Here is a 25,000-nt window from a genome sequence, read left to right on the forward strand (position 1 = left end):
GACTAGTTTGGGTGCTATATGGAAATATGCATGTGCTCATGTGGAGGCTGTGATTATTATAAGGTACAGTGGTATATATATATATATATATATATATATATATATATATATATATATATATATAAATTCCATTAAATAATAATGATATTCTCGCCTGTATGTATTACACACTAGATCATACAGAAATCTCTAATGCATTAACGCTCATTAATGCACAAAGTACCTCCCAGTCATGTACCAGCATGTGCACAAGTGGTGTCTGTGTTTATTATAAATGTATGAAACCATGTTACACACATTTTTTATTTAGATTTAATAGCCATCACATGCTATTAAATAATAATTTTACATTTGCATACGTGGTTCACTTATGCAGTATATGAGCTTTCATGTGTATCTGTATAAGCGGCCACATGCAGGTCATGCACAAAATAGCATTTAATGAGTGGTGTGGAGGGAACATGCTCATGCTCATGTGGTGTCTGAGTTCATTTTAGGGTTTGATACAGCAGAATAAATTAGAAAACATATTCCTTACATAATCCATAGCCCCTGAATAATATAATTAATAATATAATATTAGCCACTTTTTAACTTATAGTATTTTATTCTAGTTTTAGTAAGCAAAATAGGCAAAATAATCTTTAATGGAAAAATATATATGACAAGCAAATTAAATGACAAGCAAAATGTGTATTGAAGTACATTAAATAGTCCTATATGACTTCAAATGAGAAATATTAGATATTTAAACTAGATTTAATATAATTCATCTTGCTAAGATACAGCACAGTGTATCTAAGCAAGTACAGTGTATCTTGTACAGTGTTTCTATATAATCAAACACACAGCTGCTGTATTTTAATGTAAAGCAGATATAGATATTCATATCAGATAAGCAGATATTCAGCAGATAAACAGTGTTTTGCATTTTAGGGTTTGATACTCAGTCACTCATCTGGAGTCATTGTATGCACATAAGATGCCACTAAATGACTAGAAATTAGAATGTGAGACATATATGTGTGTATATGCACAAAAACTGCAGTTGTCCTGTTTTTTGTATGTAATGTATCACATATTTTGAGGAATATTGATCAATATGTTGTGTGTATGTACATAAAACACCACCTGGTGATCATTTTAAACAGAGTCGATGCTCAAAACACTACTGTAGTCACTAGTTTGGATTATCTGTGCTTGTGTGTGTGGCGTGTGTATGTAGGAGGTGATGTAGTGGACGCATGTTTATGTGTAAAAGCACAAAAAGTCACTTAATGATCATTCTACACACAGAGCGCCTACGCAGAATACCACTGAATCACTTGGTTGTAAGTTGGATAGACATGCATGAAGTAGTTTTTCTACATAATTCATAATATGGTTCTGATTTTGACTCTTATTAACCGTATTTAGATGCGAATATGGCCTGATAACGCCTGTATTGACACCTATACAGCCCATACACTCCCCTAACACTGCTAAACACAATATACTGTGTGAAGTCCACCCAGTAAAACACAAAGCAGCACATACACACATTCTCAACATTCAGACAGATCATCAGTCTCTACAAGCTGAAGAATTCACAGTGATTCCGGAGGCTAATTGCAGCCATCAAAGATTATTTTGGGTATATATATATATATATATATATATATATATATATATATATATATATATATATATATAGGTAACAGCTCAGATGCGTTTTCCATCGTTATCTATAAGTTATAGCATAATATGCTTATCTGAGCAAATACGGGATACTGTCAGTGTTTACACTGCAAACATTGAGAGATTTTATTACAAATCCAGTTTAAACGCTTAGTATTTCTCATTTTCACCTGTAATATGAAGAATATTGTTTGTGAATATTTTATATATATATATTTGTTTTTATTTTAACAATATAGAACAACCACAAAAGCAGAAAAAACACGAGACAAAAACAAATACAGCAGAATAAATTATAAAACATATTCCTTACATAATCCATAGCCCCTAAATTTTATAAAGAATATAATAATATTAAAACTTATTAACTGGTAATTAAATAATAAAGAAATAATTTTAGCCATATTTTAACATTATTTTATTCATTATTATTAATTATTATACTTATTAACTATTATACTTATTAATATTAACTTCATATTAACAGTATTTTATACAATAATTTTATATAATATAATAAATTATAAAACATATTCCTTACATAATCCATATTATGAAGAATCCTGAATATTATAAAGAATATAATAATATATTATTAGCCACTTTTTTATGTATATTATTTTATTGGTAGATTCTTGTTTTAGTAAGCAAAATAGGCTAAATAATAAAAAGGTAAACGTATTTGTCACTGTTCAGCGAAATGTGTCCTCCGCATTTAACCCATCTGGTAGTGAACACACACTCACACACATGTGTTAGGGGCAGTGAGTACACACACACACACACACAGAGCGGTGGGCAGCCAACTCCAGCGCCCGGGGAGCAGAGAGGGTAAAGGGCCTTGCTCAAGGGCCCAACAGTGGCAGCTTGCCAAGCCCAGGAATCGAACCCACAACCCTGTTATCGATATCCCGGCGCTCTAACCGCTGAGCAACACTGCCCGCTCTTTAATGGAAAGAAAATATATATGACAAGCAAATAAAATTACAAGTAAATGTGTATTGAAGTACATTAAATAGTCCTATATATCCTAAAATAAGAAATATTAGATATTTAAACTAGATTTAATATAATTCATATATATATTATTATTGTACTGTGTTTCTATATAATCAAACACAGCTGCTGTATTCTAATGTTAAATTCAGCAGATAAACAGTGTGTGTCTGAGACGGCAGCGTCTGTGCGTTTGAAAGGTTATTTTTGTGAATTCTTATCCCTCGTTTTCAGCCTGAGAGGCTTCCAGGAAGCTGACAGGTTGTGAAAGTCTGGATCAGCTCATACTGAAAGTTTCACCTGAGAGTAAAATTAGGTTGTGGCTTCCAGGAAGAGAGATTTGCATTGTTTATTAGCATAAGCCGGAGTTCAGGAGACGCTGCCGGGCTCTGTTTACGCGTCAGAGGGACACGGCTGAAGTTTAGGGGCTGTTTAATTGTAGTGGTGTTAAATGTAGTGGGGAGTCCTGCTGAGCCTCGGAGTGTCTATCACACTAAATGTTGATGATCATCTCTGGTCACCAGTGAGGTTGAGATGAGAACCTTCAAATTCCCTGTGATTAGCCCTGATTGCGGCTAATCGAGATATCCTCTGTGTTTGCTGACCAGTGCAGTGCCTGATTTAACACAAGTTTCTTTTGCATGTCAGTCAAGTCGGCCTGTCCAATCACACTCACCCACTGCAGCTGTGAAGTGAAGAGCACTGGTGATCTGGGTCCAGTGGCTCCATCTGTCCAGGGCTGGATCTACATATCAGTCAGTGAGTGAACGGTCAGGTCTTGAAGGTGGTGAAGATGATGAAGAAGCTGAAGCAGGAAAAATGGACAAGCGTAAGAATCTGAGACAATTTGACAAGAACCAACCTGTGATGTTCTAGATAATGACTGGGTTGGAACATCTCCAGAACATCAGGCATTAGGTCTTGTGGAGTGTTCCTCCCTGTATGCAGTGGTCAGTACCTACCAAAAGTGCTCCAAGGGAGGAGAACCGGAGAACCGGTGACAGGGTCATGGGCACATAAGGCTCATGATTCTCATGGAGGCCCCATGAGAGGCCCTCTGAGCTGAGGGTGTCCAGATACCACAGCAGGACACCTTCAGAAGTCTTACTGTATTTTATTATGAATAAAATACAATAATAATGAAAAAAAAAGTTATTATTATTTTATACATTTTATTATTATTATATTATTATTTTATATGTATTTATATTCATTTCATTTTATTTATTCATTTTTTAATTTGAAATAAAAACACTCCCTATACACTGTAAATCAGGCTCACCCTCAGTGTGCTCCCAGTGTAAGTACAGGTTGATTGATTAGGTGATTAAGTGATTGATTGATTATTGGTGCTGTATGTATTATTGTATCCGTGCAGCTTCACAGATTAGAGGTGATGAAGTCGGGCTCTTCTGTAAACGTCACCAGATGTAGGTCAGTCCGGAGACTCAGACTGGGCAATAAATTCACTGTAGCTTGTTGCTCCTCGTCTTCCTCTCTGGTCAGGAAGAAGCAGCAGGCTTAGCTCGGTAAACAGGAAACAGCGGAGATGTCTTTAGACCCGGAAACGAGTCGAATTCCTCCTCCGGCGCTCTCTCCTCCTTTCTTTCAGCCGGGACTGTGGGGATGTTCCAACAGGAAGCTCTGTCAAAAACAGCCTGGATGACATGGAGCAATCCGCCGGTCGGTCATTGTCTCAGTCTGAGAGCAGGCCGGGATTTCTGCCTCTCTGAGGACGAGCTCAGACACAATCGGAGTGTATTTAAAGGAATATGTGAGGGCAACATCACCTTAACTAGCCCAGGCTCTCAGTCTCAGGCGGTATCGGGTCACTCAGCCTGACGGAGCATTATTAGTAAGGCTGCGGAACTTAAATCATATTTTTATATCTGATTATATCAATCATTTATCATCCATCACTTTTATCTTAAAATATCAGCAGCTTCAGGATCATGCTGATGCTCCACTGACTGGAACAGGGAGAAGGGCGTCTCCGTCATTCCCACTCCGGGCCGGAGCGCTGCTGCTGCTGCTGCACTATGGAGGTTTGGTGGTGGAGCTGCAGGACTCTCTCCAGAGCTGCTGTGTAACACTGCAGAACCCATAGAGTCATATTAGTGTAAAATCCTGTAGTGTTACTCTACCACCTCCGCCCACATGCTGCTCCACCTTCAGATCAAGCTTCTGCAGCTCTCACACTGTCCAGAAATGCACGTGTACAGCTGGAGTACAGTGGATTACACTTCTTAACTTTAGGGGGAGCCCAGGAGCGAGAAATGCCAATTCTCACATAATGCTGCTTTAAATAATGTCACTCTGTTTTACCCGTTTTCTCACCAATTTATAACGTCAATTACCCAACCCGTATGTATTCTCTCCCTGCCCCCAATCACACTAATGAGACGAGACCAACACACGCCCCCTCTGACACGTGTGCAGCCAGCCACACCTCCTTTTCCAACTGCCGCTGTCGCAACATCACCAGGCATCCAATGCCAGCGCCGGCCAGAGCCGCACTAGTGTGATGTGGGGGATAGCGCCATCTACCCTACCTGGAGAGAGAAAGGCCAATTGCGCTCTCTCTCTCTCTCTGGGCCCCGGCTGCCGATGGCTAACAGCGTGATCCTAAATAATGCCACTCTTAATGTCCTTTAACCTCACAGTGCAAAATTTGTATAATGGGTTATGTAGCTGTAACTATATATTGATATATATATATATATATAGGGTTTATGTGGAAAGGTTTGATATGAATTCAGCTTGTTTTATTATCTCAGATGGAATTTCAGTGACTGACATGTAATACAAGTGCCTGTATTCCTAAAAATTCTGTAAATAGCCCTGCTGAGTGAGTCAGACAGTAAATTAGGAGGTTTCTGTTGCTCATGGCTGCATCAGGACTGGTGTAATGATGAGCATGTCAAATAAGACCCTGCATTTCCTCCTCTGAGCTGTGTATCATTCTAAAGAGTGCTATTATAGGGAACTGAGCTGCTGCCTTATGCAGCTTTGCTCATTATAGTCGCCACACAATCCACACAATCTACCAACATGCACACGCTTTCAAGTTCCCTGACTGTCGTTACACTGTAGACTCTACTCTCTCACAGTACAGTGAAATTCCTCTCTAGAAAGTCAGAGCTCAGGATCAGCAGGATCAGCTCCTCCACCCCTGGAGGCCGACAGTGGCAGCCAGCAGACATGGGCATCAAACCCACAAGCCCTGAGCCGCAGCTGCCCCAAGCCTAACTCTGAAGGTGCTGGAAAGCAAAGTACTCCTTCATTAACTCACTGTTTATAATTATAACCGGCCTGCAGGGGGCGCTGTGGGACATGTCTTTTTTTTGGACGACACAAAAGTTGGAGTAGGGCACTGTATACTGAACAGGGCGCAGATTGGGACAGTGTTAAATGCTATTTGAGTACTAACAGCGCCCCCTTGTGGACAATCTTCAGTTTGCTAAACACGAGCGTGTGAGTGGCAGGCCAGATTCAGTTTGCATCTAAAAACAAAAGAAACTACAACAGTTACCATGACAACACATCTCCGATTGATCGAGGTGGTCTTTTGAAGAGTGCTCCAGTTTCCGAATGGCTTTAATAAGTTTGTGTTTATTTAAAAAAACAAACAAAATAATTTTCGAACCTTTTTTACTTCATTAACATCAGACAAACACACGGCTGCACTAAACACACGGCTGGTAATGATGGCCTACTACATCACCCACTCTTCAGCACGGTAGCATGAGGTTTGGGAAGCAGCTTCAGAAGCTCCGCCCACACTTTTTTAGAGCGTCAGACACTCTAAGCTAAGCTGCCACGGCTATCAGGATTCTGTCAGCTGTGTTGTGATTGGTTGTCCGAGCGTCCATGTGAATGCTCTGATCCGATCAATTCGGAAATTTGTTTACTTTTATTTATTTATTTATTTATTTATTTATTCCACCTGCTGGTTAAAACAGTGTAAATGCATCACAAAGCCAAGTTTATCAGCATGTTTTCTCTATTATTATGTTTACAGTTTCTCTAGCCAGTTTTTATTTGTCATTATTTTTAATGTTTAAAACTGATAAAAATGTTAAAAATGATATTTTTGATAATTAAACAGTGCTAGGTTGGATAAGCCAAACTGGACAAACGGATGGTAGCTGGTAAAACAGTGCCAGAAATCACATGATGAAGTCTACGGTTTACGGTTTAAGGAGAGAATGATGATTTAAGCCTGCAGTTAGCATCATGCTAACTGTTGAGCTATAGGCTTCCATTATTTATTAGCTACATTAGCCTTAGCGCTTATTGACTACACATAGGGAAAGCCGGATGAATCCGATTGCGTGCCGGCGTGTCCCAGCGTTCCCAGCGCTCCCAGTGTGATTCTGTGTGAGTGGCTCTAATTTAGCGGCGGTTGCGCAGAATAAAGGCAGTGTTGTGCTGTGAAACGGGATTAATGGCTTGTGACGGAATGACCGAGCATATTTTTAGTTCTGCGTCATTTCGTCAGCTCACCCTCCGTCTCCCGGCCGTCTGAGGGCCGATGTTGAGCAGGCTCTGTCCGTTTGAAGCCTTTTCATCACAGCTCTGCCAGGTTTCTGTGGTGGGATGTGGAGGGCCCCTGATAACACACATGAAAGAGACACACACACATTCACTCACACACACTCGAGCCAGGCTGGGAGCTATTTTAGGGCTGTGGAGAAGCTTCTCCTGAGCGGCGTTCACTGAAGAAGCTCGATGACCAGAAAGAGTGAGAATATGTCAAAGACCTGTGAGGGGCGCCAAGATTAACGTTCGCAGATCATTTCAGTCCTGTAAGTTGTGAGGTTGGGGTTCGGGTGCCTGCATGAGCATCAGTGAGCCTTGGGCACCCATGACCCTGTCATCGGTTCACTGGTTTTGGTAGTTGCTGACCACTGCATACTGGGAGGAACACCCCACAAGACCTGCCTGATGTTCTGGTGGAGATGTTCTGACCCAGTCATTATCTAGAACATCGCAGTCTGGTTCTTGTCAGAGTGTCTCAGATTCTTACACTTGTCCATTTGTCCTGATTCATCACCTTCATCACCTTCATCACCTGCTGCTCCCAGTATACCCACCCCTCGACAGTAACCACTGGAACACTGGATTATCAGTGATATTCACTTCACATTGCAGTGGTTCTAATGTTATGGCTGATGGGTGCACTGGGAAGAACCATGTTTGTAGAACAGATGAGGTTTAAAGAACCGTCATGTAACAGATAATAGAGGTTGTGTAGAACATTTAAATATTTATTCAATTTAAATGTATTTTAAATATTAATTATCTGAAGTTAGCTCTCCGGCCTCCAGACAGTGTTAGCTATAGCCCCCCTGCTGGCTCTCTGATCATTTGCCACTTTTGCTTATTTCAGACTTTATTAATTCAACTAGAACATTCTACTGGTCAATAAACATGTTCGGAAATACATCTGAATATTACTCGTCTATTTATTGTTTATTATTATATTTAATACATGTAAATTATTAGATATAGTATTATGCACCCCTGGTCAAAGTCCAGGTGTAGTTGATTTTGTGAGTGTAAATGAGTCTAATATGCAAATTCTAATTATTTACAGAATTGATCATATTGGAAAACAAATACATATTTAACATATTAAACATATTTAATGTGATATATTTATATATATACTTTTACATGTGCCATATTCTACGTACCTATATCTATCTATAGTAACATAAAATAACATATATGTAGTGCATATATATATATATATATTACTGTATATATATTACTATATATGTATATATATTGTTGCTGTGCCTGTAAGAACTGATGTAAATGAGCTCTGTTCTGATTGGATCTTGCCCTCTAGTGTGCCAGTCAGGCCTGAAACACTCATTATACTGTGTATATATTATATATTAGGTAGTGCGGGTAGGGTATGTGCAAAGGGATAGCATATTCAATATTTTAATATTTGAATTTCCAAGTTTTTTAATAGTCTAAAATAAACAGAAACAATCTCATATGGAATTTTCCTGCAGAGGATCTGTTCATGTATTCACGTATAAAACACCAACACCACCACAAATTTGACCAGGGGTGCATAAAGTGTGTTTTGACCACACTGAAGATGAACTGACTTGCTAAGACTTGTTTAACTGTAACCATGCAGCTCTGACATCCATAATTAATGAACAGAAATCAATGAAATGTTGTTCAGTGTGATTCCGACAGTAGAAATGACCCTCTATGTCATGTTTCCTACACTGTGTGGTCAGCATGGTCAGTGATAGAAGCGTTTAGCCCTCCAGCTGAGTTGAGGGTATGATATAGAATCAGTAGCTGCAGAAATAGAGTTGACTGTGGTCTCTGAGGGACGCTGCCTCACATGATCTGCAGTACTGACTGTGTAGGAAGCTGGCCTCTTACAGCATCTGCCTTCAGGCTGCTCAGTCTGAAACGGTGTGTGTGTGTGTGTGTGTGTGTGGGGGGGGGGTAATCTGTCTAGGCCAGATCTTATAACATGTTATTGACCCCTATTGTTGAGGAGGGCGGGCAGACAGGGTGTGTACACATAGCGCATTCACACACATACGGCTGCACTGTAGGCCTAGAGAATAGCACTAATCAACACAAGCTGGAGAAACAGCATCGGGCTGTTGGTGTCGCAATCATGCTGATTGTGCAAGTCTATATACACATGTGTGTGTGTGTGTGAGAGAGAGAGAGAGTACATATATATACAGCACAGGTTTTCACACACTACCAGGATGCTCTGGAGCAGCTATGAGCACATGACCCTAAGGTCACTGAGCCCAATGCTGAGTGTTGACTAGGTATAAAATCCCCCAGGCAGGGTTCTCTGCAGTGATGGATGGAGCTCCATCCAATATCTTTGGGATGGGTTGGAGTGGTAGAACTAAACCACCAACATCAGAAACTGACGTTCTCACTCTTCTGAGGCTGAGTTCAATCAAATACTTCTACACAAATGTTACAGCATCAAATGCAAAACCTTCCCAGAAGAGTAGAGGCTGTTACTGCAGCAGAGGGAGACCAACTGCCAGCTAATATCCTTGATTTCAGGAGAAACACTGGAGGAGCATGCGTCCAGATACTTTTGGACAAATTGATAAAACGGAGTATTAATGGCTCTATTAAGGTAATGTAAAATTTTAGCTCTGTATTTAAGCTCTATTCATAAATCCACCAATCAAAATCCACATGAGCTTATGCATATTAATGACCAGATGCTCAGCACCTGTTTGGAGCTAAAATGGACCAAAAGTCTCAGAATCTATATCCCCAAATATATTAAAGAAAATAGATGGACTGTATACAACAACAAATAAACACAGCCACCTCTCCTCAGTCTATACCTGTGTGTGAGCTGATTGGCCGAGCCGCTGGAAGCCGCAGGTGTAAAATGCTGGATGTTGAATAGTGTATTAGTGCTCTGAGCTCCTTCTGAAGAGAGCGGAGATCTTCTCAGCTGCAGATCTGATGACGTTCACCATGAAGCTCAATCCCAACAGATCAGAGTGATCTGTTAAATATGGGGTTGATCACTATCAGAACTCGCCTGGGAGACCAAACATGTTAGAAAACAGTTGAGTTGAGGCCGGCATCTCACTGGTAAACCCTATTGTTATTATCCGCAAGCCTGTGCTGTGTTACAGATATGTTAACGTGGGGGTGGGGTGGTAGAGGGGGGGTGTAGCGGTTATAGCTGCAGGGGATCACTAGTTTGATTCTCAACTGATTTCCAGTGAAGTGCTGGAAGGCCGAGGGCGAAGGAGGTGTTGCAGAGTGCTGTTGTGGAAAACTCTCAACATGAGCAGCTTCTCTAGAGGTGCTAAATCTAACCCTCACTCCACTCTGCCTCTACAAATCACACCACCATCCTCCTCCAGCAGCTCAGCATCAATACAGGCTCTAAAAGAACTGGTGAAAACCTGCACCTCAAAGGAGAACCCCTTCCCCATCCTATATGAAACGCTTATGTAGACCAATTAAAATAGTAAGAGGTTCAAATATCCCATGCAGCGTCATTGCTCACATGTATCCACCAGTGCAGCTACACGAGTCTTCTGAGTTTTATATGGAATGATGATGATGATGATGATGATGATGAGGGTAAAATAGTGAATAGAGAATCTCCACTAATCCAGTTCTCTTTAGGGACTACTTTCTGTAGCTGCACTACACCCTGCAGCATGTATCCCTCCACCATTTTAATGATCTGGTTCTAAAAGCAGGTTCTAGAGCCGAACTCTTCTCAGAACTCTGGTAGAACCGTGTCTCAGGCATCAGGCAGCGTCTTCATCACCATTAGGTGAAGAACTTTCTGTGAGGAGCTTTTATTAGAGCTTCAGACGTCTTCTTCCCTTCACCTCCACTGTAGAACCACAGCTCTGACTGGGGGAGCTTATCTAGAACCTCCACTGTAGAACAGCTCTGACTGGGGGAGCTTATCTAGAACCGAGTGTTTCACACCAAACCCCTCCAAACCTACCAAACCCCCCAAATCCCCCTAAACCCCCTCAAACTTCCAAACCCACCAAACCTCCCAAATCCCCCTAAACCCCCCAAACCCAAACCCACCAAAACCCCTAAACCCACCAAACCCCCCAAATCCCCTCAACTGTCTAAACCCCTAAACCCACCAAACCCCAAACCCCCCTAAACCCCTAAACCCATCAAACCCACCAAACCCCAAATCCCCCTAAACCCCTAAACCCACCAAACCCCAAACCCCTCTAAACCCCTAAACCCACCAAACCCCAAACCCCTCTAAACCCCTAAACCCACCAAACCCCAAATCCCCCTAAACCCCTAAACCCACCAAACCCACCAAACCCCTCTAAACCCCTAAACCCACCAAACCCCAAACCCCTCTAAACCCCTAAACCCACCAAACCCACCAAACCCCAAACCCTCAGACATGTTGTAAAGTGCTGTTTGCTGTATGTTTAATTAGCATTAATTTTTATTCATAAGCTTGTATTGCAGGTTAGCAACATTAGCCTCGCAGCTCCAGTGTACAACTGGAGGAGCCCCAGACACGTCCTGGCTGACTATTCCTGTGAAACACCTGCAATGCTGCTGAAATGCTTCACTGCGTTCTGGTCATTTAACAGCAGCGTGGAGAAATGTCACAGCACGAGTGTGTCAATGCCATGCGTGTGTGTGTGTGTGTGTGTGTGTGTGTGTGTTACAGTAGAATAGCTCAGTTTGACAAGCTCTTCTTCTTAGTTCATTTACGGCTTGAGCAGTTTCCCATTGACCCTCCCCAGAGGACTGCAGAAGCGGTGTGAGCTGACCCCCCCCCACCCCCAACCCCCCCACTGCAGAACCAGTGCAGACAGAAAACACTGCAGTTCCCCTTTAATCTCACCTAATATTAATATCACAGCTTTAATTCTGCTGAGAATCTCACCAGCACTGCTCACACATACCCACACTAATGCACATCACAGGGAACTCCACCACTCTTACAAAGGGGAAAATTCTCCCCATATCCCAGAGTGAGAGCTGAGCTCAGTCAGAGTCGGGGGTCCGGTGTAGAGAAACTGACCCACTCTGATCTCTGTACAGTGGAGGTGAATGGAAACAGGCGTTGGTCGCCATGACTACAACTCAGATACAGCCCATAATTTATCTCCTATCCAAACCCACCAGTGCAGCTACACGAGTCTTCTGAGTTTTATATGGAATGATGATGATGATGATGATGATGATGAAGGTAAAATAGTGAATAGAGAATCTGAACTAATCCAGTTCTCTTTAGGGACTACTTTCTGTAGCTGCACTACACCCTGCAGCATGTATCCCTCCACCATCTTAATGATCTGGTTCTAAAAGCAGGTTCTAGAGCCGAACTCTTCTCAGAACCATGTAAGGGTTAATATGAGGGGTGAAGGATTTATGGTCATGAGCTGCACAGATGGGCGGAGTCTGACCGGTTCTGCTGTCATGGTGAAGCTGAGGTGTGTTGTATTTAGATTGAGTTTATGGACAGGGGTGTAATAATACCTGCTGGAAGACCCCCAGAGCTGACTGGGAGTGGGAGAGTGTGGTGGAGGAGCCGCATGTCGTTATGTGGAGGAGTGAACAGACGCGGGGTGATGGTGATGAAGCTGAGGGAGTGATACGCTGCTTAATGTCTATTGATCAGACGTTCCAGATTCTCTCTCACTGCAGTCATTATTCACCCACCACAGTACCCCCAACCACCACAGTACCCCCAACCGCCACAGTACCCCCAACCGCCACAGTACCCCCAACCATCACAGCACCCTCCCTAACCACTACAGCAGCCCCAACCACCACAGTACCGCCACAGTACCCCCAACCACCACAGTACCCCCAACCACCACAGTACTCCCAACCACCACAGTACCCTCCCCAACCACCACAGCACCCTCCCCAACCACCACAGAGGGAGAGAGGACTTTATCAGGTTCATAATGACAGCAGAGAAAGCCTCTTCACTTCTGCCTTCACGTTTGTGTGTGCGTGTGTGTGCGTTTGTGTGTGCATGCGTGTGTGTGTGCGTGTGTGTGTGTGCGTGTGTGTGTGTGTGTGTGCGTTTGTGTGTGCATGTGTGGGTGTGTGTGTGTGTGTGCGTGTGTGTGTGTGTGTGCGTGTGTGTGTGTGTGTGCGTTTGTGTGTGCATGTGTGGGTGTGTGTGTGTGTGTGCGTGTGTGTGTGTGTGTGCGTGTGTGTGTGTGTGTGCGTGTGTGTCATATCAAATTTGTTTTTAGGGACTTGGTTTGACAGGATGTGAGTTCTTGGGCCTGAGAGAGTGTTTCCTTTGTCTGGAGGCTGGAGCTTGATAACCTTCAGAACTGACCATAACACACGCACACACACACATACACACACAGACATACACACACACACACACACACACACGCACGCACAAAACACAGAGACGCACACGCACAAGTCAGATTAAATAAATCATTGTCTGTCTGTGTGGTTTCAGTGCGCACAGCTTTTATGCAAAATAGGTAAGATGTCATACGTTTATGCAAAATAGGTTCAGGCCCACTCATATGGCCATACTTTTATGAAGAATAGGTCTAGGCCCGCCCATACAACCATACATATATGCAGAATAGGGTCAGACCCTGCCCATATGGTCACACATTTATGCAGATTAGGTCCAAGCCCACCCATAGGACCATACCTTTATGCAACATAGGTCCAGGCCCACCCATAGGACCATACCTTTATGCCAAATAGATCCAGGCCCACCCATAGGACCATACCTTTATGCAAAAAAGGTCCAGGCCCGCCCATAAGACCATACCTTTATGCCAAATAGATCCAGGCCCACCCATAGGACCATACCTTTATGCAAAAAAGGTCCAGGCCCGCCCATAAGACCATACCTTTATGCCAAATAGATCCAGGCCCACCCATAGGACCATACCTTTATGCAAAAAAGGTCCAGGCCCAAACATAGGACCATACCTTTATGCCAAATAGATCCAGGCCCACCCATAGGACCATACCTTTATGCAAAAAAGGTCCAGGCCCAAACATAGGACCATACCTTTATGCAAAATAGGTCCAGGCCCAAACATAGGACCATACCTTTATGCAAAATAGGTCCAGGCCCGCCCATAGGACCATACCTTTATGCAAAATAGGTCCAGGCCCACCCATAGGACCATACCTTTATGCAAAATAGGTCCAGGCCCGCCCATAAGACCATACCTTTGTGCCAAATAGATCCAGGCCCGCCCATAGGACCATACCTTTATGCAAAAAAGGTCCAGGCCCGCCCATAAGACCATACCTTTATGCCAAATAGATCCAGGCCCACCCATAGGACCATACCTTTATGCAAAAAAGGTCCAGGCCCAAACATAGGACCATACCTTTATGCAAAATAGGTCCAGGCCCGCCCATAGGACCATACCTTTATGCAAAATAGGTCCAGGCCCGCCCATAGGACCATACCTTTATGCCAAATAGATCCAGGCCCACCCATAGGACCATACCTTTATGCAAAAAAGGTCCAGGCCCAAACATAGGACCATACCTTTATGCAAAATAGGTCCAGGCCCAAACATAGGACCATACCTTTATGCAAAATAGGTCCAGGCCCGCCCATAGGACCATACCTTTATGCAAAATAGGTCCAGGCCCACCCATAGGACCATACCTTTATGCAAAATAGGTCCAGGCCCGCCCATAAGACCATACCTTTGTGCCAAATAGATCCAGGCCCGCCCATAGGACCATACCTTTATGCAAAATAGGTCCAAGCCCGCCCATAGGACCATACCTTTATGCAAAATAGGTCCAAGCCCGCCCATAGGACCATACCTTTATGCAAAATAGGTCCAAGCCCGCCCATGGACCTATTTTCAGAACTGGACTCAGTCCAATGGTTCTCTGAGCTGTCATGGTTCTATATAAATGTTAATCTATATAGTGTAGGAGATATGGGAATGTTGGATTTACCAGAACAGACGGTCCAGTGAGGCCCCGCTTCAGCATTAGCCTGGATTAGACGGTATCAGCTCTGAACTAGTCTGAATTAGAGTCTACATGAGGAGGACTGACCTTCTGACCATGAGTGACGGAGCAGAGTTGGAGTGAAGTGGGCTCGGAGTGTGCGTTTATCCTCCATCTGAAGACCGCCTGGCGTCTGGTGTGGAACACAGGTTCTAATAAATTATTCACCAGCGGCTCCAGCAGAGATAAGACTGAACACAACCTTTTACGCTCCGCAGAGATCCACGTTTAGATCCTGATCCAGAGAGATATCAGGACAGATATCACTGCACACACACACACACACACACACACACACACACATCTCCCAGACCTCTTCTCCTCACTTTACAGCAGAGTGGAGTTTACAGCACACTGTGGAGGAACCTCTTCAGGTGCTTCAAGAAAAGGTGTTTAGAAGGAAAAGGTTCCTTGAAGGTTCCTCAAAGCACCTTAAGAGGTTCCTCCACAGTTTCAAACTGAAGAACCTCCAAAAGTTCCTCAAGGATTCTTTTAACAGTGCAGAGAGAACCTTCTTGTTGGTTCTAGTAGAAGTAGCTTGTTAACTGTGCTGGAGAACCTACAGTAACGTAGTACAAAGGGGTCTTTGGGTGCTATGTATTACCAACCACCCCCAGTAGATTTATCTGTAGATGAAGAACCCTTCAACCAGGGAAAGAACCACTCATGCGTTCCTTCAGGATCTGCAGTTTCTTTAAATGAGGGCGAGGTCCATCTCTGAGCACCTCTGAATGTGGTTTGAGGGATCCGATCATAATCTGATCACAGTTTTGCTTCTCGTGCGGAAAAGTGAACTGTGATCCGATCTCTAAGAACACGGTTAATGCCAGGTGTGACCAGAGGCTCAGGCTCCTCACGCTACCAGAACCGACTGTCACCCTCTGACAGAGAACCCAGAACTTCACATGCAGCTCGGACACCACACCGTCTATACGGTCACCTTCATCAGGGCGGGGTCTTAATGTTTGGGTGTGTATTTGAGGCAGTGTTAGTGGCGCTGCTGCTGTCCCGCCGCTCCAGTGTGTGTGTGGAGTGATCAGAGTGAGCTGCAGATCACACACGAAGAAGATCAGAGAGGAGTGAGAGCGTCGGTGAGGGAGGAGAGCTATAAATAGATGGAGTTATTACTCATTTCCGTCCGTCTGTCTGTCTATCCGTCTGTCTGTCTTTCTGTCTGTCTGTCCTTCCGTCTGTCTGTCTGTTTGTCTGTCTGTCAACTATCTGTCCATTTGTCTATCTGTCTGTCTGTCAGCTCTGTTAGCTCAGAAGCGGCTTTATTGCCCCTAACTCAGGAGAGCTGAGGGGTTGCTGGAGGACCACTGCAGGTCTGAGCATGGACCACCGTCTGCTCTCACCTGCTTGTTTGTTTGTTTGTTTTTATTGCCATATCGTATTATTATTTTAATTATATTATTATTATTATTATTATTATTATATTATCTTCAATAACAGTAATGTTAGTAACTTGCTGGTTTTAATGATTATTCGTTTTTTAATTAGTCATTTAATCTGGACCTCACTGGAAAAAAAGAGCGTGCTCCTTCTGTTTATTACATTTAAATAAAGATTAAAACATTTATTATTAATTTTATGTAAGATCATTTCTATTCATATATTTCTGCACTGTTTTATGTTGTGCTCTATTTGTTTTATCAGTCTAGATATTTGAATATCTATTAAAATATATTAGTGATATTAGTAATAATATTCATATTTTATTAATTGTATCTATTTTTTTACATATTAAAATTGATCTTTAATAAAAAAAGTATAATGTATTATATTCTACAGAGCCCCTCTGTAAATGAGGCCTTGGTCTCACTTATATATCAAACAGCACATGCACTTTTAAATAAACTAGTCTAATAGTCGATTAACTACCCCACCTTTTGTGATGTCACAAATAAATAAATGCATTTGCATACATCTCTCTATTCAGCGTGCATAATTGTAGCCCCGCCCCCTTCCAGCCCAGACTGCTTTCACACTACAGAACAGCCAGTCAGAACAGAGCTCATTTACATGTGTCAGTAGTGAAGGTATTCTTTAGGGATGAAGGGAGGTTGGTGTAAAACTGACGTATGCCAGTGTATTAGTACACTCTCATATATATATAATTATTAGAGATAATTATAGGGTATGAGCTCTTTGAGGAAGCCCTGAGGGAGATGACTGTGGGAGATGTGCTGCCACCTGCTGGCTAAGGGTATTTTTTACTGAAGGCCCCTCTGTGCCTCAGCCAGTTCACAGGAAATGAGATCTTCCTGCTAATATTCCCCAACTCTGATTAACATCAGGCTCCAGCTTCACACAATGTAATGATTATTGATTGATTTCTTTTTTTGTACAGTGCTGGCTTGTGTAATACTGATAATGCAATATGCAAATGAGGCTCTAAATGATCCAGATGAGTTTCTGTGGTTGTCTGGATGAATAAAAAACATCACATGATCCATAAATGTAACAGTGGTCAGATTGTAACAGCACTCCGGTCAGGGGTGGGATGAAGGGGCATTAGGGCTTTGGGGGAGTCACTCTACTTATGTTTGTTCTTTTTCAAAACATGTGTAATATAATAAAAGCTCCTCACAGAAAGTTCTTCACCTAATGGTGATGAAGACGCTGCCTGATGCCTGAGACACTGTTCTACCAGAGTTCTGAGAAGAGTTCGGCTCTAGAACCTGCTTTTAGAACCAGATCATTAAAATGGTGGAGGGATACATGCTGCAGGGTGTAGTGCGGCTACAGAAAGTAGTCCCTAAAGAGAACTGAATTAGTTCAGATTCTCTATTCACTATTTTACCTTCATCATCATCATCATCATCATTCCATATAAAACTCAGAAGACTCGTGTAGCTGCACTGGTGGGTTTGGATAGGAGATAAATTATGGGCTGTATCTGTGTTGTAGTCATGGCGACAGACACCTGGTCCAATTACTACCACTGTAGAGAGGTCAGAGTGGGTCAGTTTCTCTACAGTGAAGCTCAGATTCACACCGGACCCCCGACTCTGACTGCAGATTTGGTGGCATTCCCCTTAGTTATGGAGGTGCAGTAGTTATATAACTTAAGTAGAGACACTGGGACAGCAGTGCATTAATTTACATATCATTTACATACTCCCCGGCCACTTTATCAGAAACCCCTCTTCTGTAGCGTCTGAAGCTACAGTGTAGGTGTTTCCAGTAAAGTGGCCAGTGAACAGAAGCACAAGGTGGTAGGTGTTTCTAATAAAGTGGCCAGTGGGTGAAGCTACAGTGTAGGTGTTTCCAATAAAGTGGCCAGTGGGTGAAGCTACAGTGTAGGTGTTTCCAATAAAGTGGCCAGTGAGTGGAATCACAAGGTAGGTGTTTCTAATAAAGTGGCCAGTGGGTAAAGCTACAGGGTAGGTGGTTCCAATAAAGTGGCCAGTGAGTGGAATCACAAGGTAGGTGTTTCTAATAAAGTGGCCTGGGGCAGTGTAGAATGCAGTGCTGTCCCAGTTTCTGGGTGATATCTCAGGTAGGCTGTGTAACTATCACTCCCTAACCCCTAATCTTAAATCCAGCGGTGAGGTCATGTTTAAGCTGGTGGAGATGGTTTTCAGCATTACTCAGAGCCGGGCCTGCAGTTTCCCACAGCAGTGTTCAGACTGGCAGTGTGGGGATGTGTGTTGGAAGCAGTTAGGCATTCTTCACTGCATTTTTGGAGATAAACAAGACTGTATTGTTTCCAGATGAGTTCGGCGCTCTGCTGAGGGCAGCACTTCTGTCACTTCTGAGTTTTGACCCCGTCAGATTTGCAGGTTTTGCCAAGAAAAGTGGCCATGTCTAAATAGCTGTTTATACTAATATACTGAGGAAGCTGCAGTTATGTGGAGACACTATGTTGTTCCCAGACGAGTACGGCTGTGCTCTCAGGGTAGCACTTTTTATGTCATATCTGTCAGGAATTTCTTTACATTTTTGTTAACTCTAACTTTAACTTAACTTTGTTAATTTTGTTTTGTAAACTTTTTAAAAACATTTACATGTGTTTTGGGTGTACCCAAACTTTTGATATAGAAAAAAAGCCCTGCACTAATGCTATGTAGAAATGATTAAGATATACATATCATACAAAATCGTACAAAATGCCAAATTAGGGGTTTATTAAAGTTTAAACTAGACATTTCTTACTGATCTATTCACTAAGCATAAAACTTTAATCATTATTACTGTTAATATTACATAATTGGAGCACTGTGGTATCTAAAAATCACTAATAATGGCATAAAAATGACCAAATACAGCGTTCAGTTCAGTTCAGTTCAGGGTGATAAGTGAACACTGCCCAGTTTTAAACCAATCAATCAATAAACGTTACACCGTCAGTCTGATCATTACTAAGGAGAGAGACGCTGGTTAGCATTAGCTCAGTTAGCAGGGTACCAGTCTGATCTGTCTGACTGAAAGCCCACTAATAACCGTCTAGACGAGGACGACTCGAGCGTCTGGTGGCTGATGATGGAGCTGCTGCTGTTTAAGGAACAGACGCTAAGTTAAAGCCTTTCCTCATGGTTTTGGATCGGTAGCCTCTCGCTAAGCTAGCCTATGCTAAGCTAACTCAGCTACAGCTCCACCGAGTATCAGCCAGCCCAGAGCAGCAGCAGCTGCTGACTGACCTGCTGACCCCGGCACAAGTTCTGACCATAGAAACTCGGGTCTGAGAGCGAAGTCCAGCGTCTGGTGTTGGGAGGAACAGAACGGGGAAATGAGAGACCGGTTCTGCTGGGTTTGGACTCGTAGACGCTGTCTAGGCTTAGATACACCACAGCACAGGCCGTGTTCTAGCTAACTGAGGCCCGAATCCACCTGTTTAGAGGATGAAGCCTCAGAGTCGAGGGAACGGCCTGGTAGACTGGGTACTCCAGCACTGTCCTTCAGTCGAACCCAGAGTCGCTAAACTCAAAACTACGGTGGGCTTGTTTTCCCACAGCGCCCCCTCTCTGTGACCCGTTTAAGTGCACATGGGGGAATGAGCTTATTTGGTCATGTACTAGATACCATATCCAGAGCGACTTACAAGGTTACTGGTATGACCGAATTGGGCCAGTGTAGCATTAGGAGTTCTGCCCAAGGTCTCTTATTGGTGTAGCGCAGCATAGTCACCCAGACCGGGAATCGAACCCCAGTCTCCCACAAGGTGTGGTAGCTCAGTGGCATTAGCCGTTGCGCCACACCAACCTCTACAGGTACGTCCTAATGCTGAAGTATCATAGCACCTCATTTTGAGATGCAGATCATTGACCATGAATTGTTACCAAAATATAAATGCTATTAGTGCAAAGCAGTGTGGGTTCTAGATAACGAGTTTTATAATCACCACTACATATTAAGGTCTTCCATATTTTAAAGGCATTACTGATTAAACACTAAACTGATTCAAATTTTTAAAAGTCTCTATTATTGTTACGTTGGTTGACAAATGATGAATGGACCAATGGAAATGCTCCAACGTGAGTATCCTGAAGAAGACAGCAGTGATATTCATGCGTCTGAATGCAGAGCATGTTCAGCCGGTGTGTTTACTGACTCTGGCATTCTTTACGTCTGAGAAAGCTGCTTTTTTTTTTAGAGACAAACAACACTATATTGTTTCCAGATGGGTCAGTAGTGCCCGTGGCTGGTGCAGATCTCCAGCTTGTTTCCTCTTTAATAACAGCGTGGCTTTGCGGCGCGCTGAAGCACGCAGGCTGTAATTTTAACATGCATACTTTTCCATGTGCTCAGACCAGGGTGATAAAACACACTCACATTCCACCTCTTCCTCCTCACTCATCCTCAATAACCCAGAGAAGAGTCCAGTATCTGGACACCACCGGCCGTTAGCAGCAGATCTCTTAAGTCCTGTAAGCCGTGAGGTGGACGGGACCTTCATGAGCATCAGTGACCCTGTCATCGGTTCACCGGTTGTCCTTCCTTGGAGCACTTTAGGTAGGTACTGACCACTGCATACCAGGAGGGAACACCCCACAAGACCTGACACCTGATGTTCTGGAGATGTTCTGACCCAGTCATTATCTAGAACATCACAGTTTGGTTCTTGCACATCTGTGTCAGCAGCTGAATGCATTCATTAGAAGGGTGTCCACAAACATTTGGACACGTAGTGTATTTCTGGATGTGAGTTTATGAGTCATGAGTTGGAGCTGTGTTGTGAAGCTCGGCCCGGGCAGGATGGTTTTAGCAGGAGTGAAAAGGGAAAAGGGTTTTTGGAGATTTTTTAAGCTCATGGACACGTGGACACAGGGACGGAGCGCTGAGGGCTGTGTGGCGCGGCCTGGGTTGTTTTTGGAATGGAGAAATGGCAGTGTGTGGAAGTGTATGTAAGTGTGTGTGTGTGTTTGAATACGACCAGTAAAGAGCAACTCTCCACAAACCTCAGGCTTTTCCCTCCCAGCCTGGCCAGTTTTCCACAGCCTGCCCACTTTCCTCTGGGCGCATACGGACCGAACGTCCAGGAAAACGCACTCGTTCACCGCGGGCTCCTCGGAGAAGAGCTCTGACGTGAACTCTGCGTGGATTTGGGTTCGATTGCGCTGGGATTTAGCCCACTGTGCAAAGATTAGCATTAAGAATTAGCCCTAGCATTAGTGCAGGCCAAAGTCCGGCCTGTCTGGAGAGGGGCTGTGGCCCAGACTGGTGCTGGAGCTGGGGTTGAGTAAGGCGTACCATCCGGAGCATGGCCTGGAGCTTAGTGCGCTGGGTGGAGTCTGTGCTGCTCCACAGCAGGCGGCTAGTGTGGGACGTTTTGCTGTGGTTGCTGCAGAAGTGCGACGTGAGGAGGATGGGGTCGTGCCAGAGGTGCCTGAAGCCCTGCTTCTACCTGGGAGAGGTGTATCAGGTATGGGACATGACCTTTAACCCTTTAGCCCTTAGAAGAGGTGATCTAGGAGGTATTTGTGTGGAGCGATAAAGCACAAATAGCAGACATGCATTTACAACTGACTGTACACTGTACGTCCAGATGTTTGTGGACACCCCTTCTAATGATACAAATGTGCAAATGCATTGTCTAATCCCTGTAGAGAAGAAGTACTGCCAATAGAATAGGACTCTCTGGAGCAGATCAACATCATGACCCTATTGGCTCCATGCGGCCTAATAATGCCAGGCGTGGGCTAGAGGGGTATAAAGCCCCCCAGCATTGAGGAGCTGTGGAGCAGTGGAGGAACTGTGTTCTCTGGAATGATGGTGGTGGAGGAGCTCCATCCAGTACTTTTGGGAAGAGTTGGGGGTGATGAGGTGGACTTCCTGACCCCACTAACTCTCTTGTTGCTGAATGCACCCACCAGTGCAGCTACACAAGTCTTCTGAGTTTTATATGGAATGATGATGATGATGATGATGATGATGGTGGTAAAATAGTGAATAGAGAATCTCAACTAATGCAGTTCTCTTTAGGGACTACTTTCTGTAGCCGCACTACACCCTGCAGCATGTATCCCTCCACCATTTTAATGATCTGGTTCTAAAAGCAGGTTCTAGAGCCGAACTCTTCTCAGAACTCTGGTAGAACCGTGTCTCAGGCATCAGGCAGCGTCTTCATCACCATTAGGTGAAGAACTTTCTGTGAGGAGCTTTTAGTAGAGCTTCAGACGTCTGCTTCCCTTCACCTCCACTGTAGAACCACAGCTCTGACTGGGGGAGGTGTTCTAGAACCTCCACTGTAGAACTCCAGCTCTGACTGGGGGAGCTTATCTAGAACCTCCACTGTAGAACAGCTCTGACTGGGGGGAGCTTATCTAGAACCTCCACTGTAGAACAGCTCTGACTGGGGGAGGTTATCTAGAACCGAGCGTTTCAGACTAAACTAATCTGAGTGAGTTTATTTATGTAGAAATTCTGTAAAATTGGTGGAAGTCCCCTTTAAGCCACAGCACTAAATCCCTACACAAAGGAGTCTCTGTAATCAGCAGCTCAAGGAGTGTTTCTCTAACAGGATTTTGGTCAAACACAGAGCTGAATGATTCTTTCAGAATAATTATGTTAATTATTATAATTAATTAGTATGTATCTGACACTTCAGCTGTTTGATGTGTGTGGCTGAGCTGCTCAGGCAACACCCAAACAATTCCACTGTGAACTTTTTGAGTGGCACAGTTTCAGCAAGGCTGGTCTGAGAGGATCTGAAAAGACATTTGACTGTAGTGTAACCATGGAAACAGGTGTCGTGTAACAAGGGAAGGGTGTGTAACTTTGGGAATGCCTGCAGTGTAACCATGGAAACAGGTGTAGTGTAACCATAAGGGCTGAAGCATAATGATGGAAGTGGCTGTACTGTAACCATGGAAATGGTTGTTGTACAGCCAGAGGTGTGATTATTGATCGTCTGTGGATCTGAGTCTGCAGATTTTCAACGCTAATATGCAGGCAGGGATTGGCTAAAACATGCAGAGTAACCATGCAAATAATGTAGTGTGGCCAAGGACACTGACAAAGTGTAACCATGGAAACGGATGTAGTCCCGCGTTCCATTTATCAGCTCTGTTGTTGTAGTTCAGATGGATGTTTATCAGTCTGATATAACTGTGTTCTGTCCTCTAGATTGATCACAGCAGTGAGAGCAGACCTGCACCGTTCACACACACACACACTCACTCACACACTCACTCACACACACACACACACACACACACACACACACACACACACACACTCACTCACTCGCTCACTCGCTCACTTGCTCACTCGCTCACTCACTCACTAGAAAGTGGAAGAGGGGGTCAGTGATTGACTTAGCATTGTTCACATGACTGTTCTTCTGTCCTTCTGCAGATGACAGAGGGACGCCTCTGCCAGGTTCACCTGCTGGACAACAGGACCCTGGAGCTGCTGGTTCAGGTACGACCCCTTGCTGCTTTCCCAAAGCTCCCAAACAAATGCACACACACAGCTTGTCTAGTCTCTGTAGAGAAGTACTGCCAATAGAATAGGACCCTCTGGAGCAGATCAGCACCATGACCCTATTGGCTCCATGCTGCCTAATGCAAGGCGTGGGCTAGAGGGGTATAAAGCCCCCCAGCATTGAGGAGCTGTGGAGCAGTGGAGGAACTGTGTTCTCTGGAATGATGGTTTTGGGATGAGTTGAGGATGAGGTGGGATGTTGATTCCTCACTAATGCTGTTGTTGCTGAATGCTATCAAATGTTCACAGCAGTGCTCTTTCAAAATCTAAAGAAAGCAGTACCAGCAGAGACAGTTACTCCAACAATGGCAGGATCAACTCTTGAAGAATCAATGAATGAGCAGGTGTCCCAATACTTTTGTCCATATAGGACATATATTTCGAACATGGTGGTACCAGGCTAGAGGTATCAGGCCAAACTGTTCTCTGAATGAGCTCACACTCCTGCTCACACTCCTGCTCACACTCCTGCTCACACTCCTGCTTACACTCCTGCTCACACTCCTGCTCACACTCCTGCTCACACTCCTGCTCACACTCCTGCTCACACTCCTGCTTACACTCCTGCTCACACTCCTGCTTACACTCCTGCTCACACTCCTGCTTACACTCCTGCTCACACTCCTGCTTACACTCCTGCTTACACTCCTGCACACTCTGAGAAAAAACAGTGCATCCTTCAAGAACCAAAGCCCCGCCCACCTTTTTATACAGCAGTAAAAATGGTAGCTCATAGGAACCTCTGCTGATGGATTCTACACACCCCACCACTCACAGGAGCATTTACGCCAGTAAACACACACTCAACCAGTACAGTTCCAGTCCCCTGCCACTAGGGGGTCTGCGGGAAGAGGCCTGACAGCCTCTGAAGTCAATG

General features: G+C 43.9%; 1 protein-coding gene across 2 annotated transcripts in view; it reads left to right on the forward strand.

Annotated features, from left to right (window-relative positions):
* frmd4bb (FERM domain containing 4Bb) overlaps positions 1 to 25,000 on the forward strand; it is a 49,963-nt gene that overhangs the window by 806 nt on the left and 24,157 nt on the right. For both annotated transcript variants that reach the window (XM_072697158.1, XM_072697159.1), the window contains exon 2: positions 23,995 to 24,060. In XM_072697158.1, the coding sequence (XP_072553259.1) occupies positions 23,995 to 24,060 (66 nt within the window). The remainder of the gene's footprint in view (positions 1 to 23,994; positions 24,061 to 25,000) is intronic.

This window comes from Salminus brasiliensis, chromosome 14, assembly GCF_030463535.1.
Source record: "Salminus brasiliensis chromosome 14, fSalBra1.hap2, whole genome shotgun sequence".
Lineage (NCBI taxonomy): Eukaryota > Metazoa > Chordata > Actinopteri > Characiformes > Bryconidae > Salminus > Salminus brasiliensis.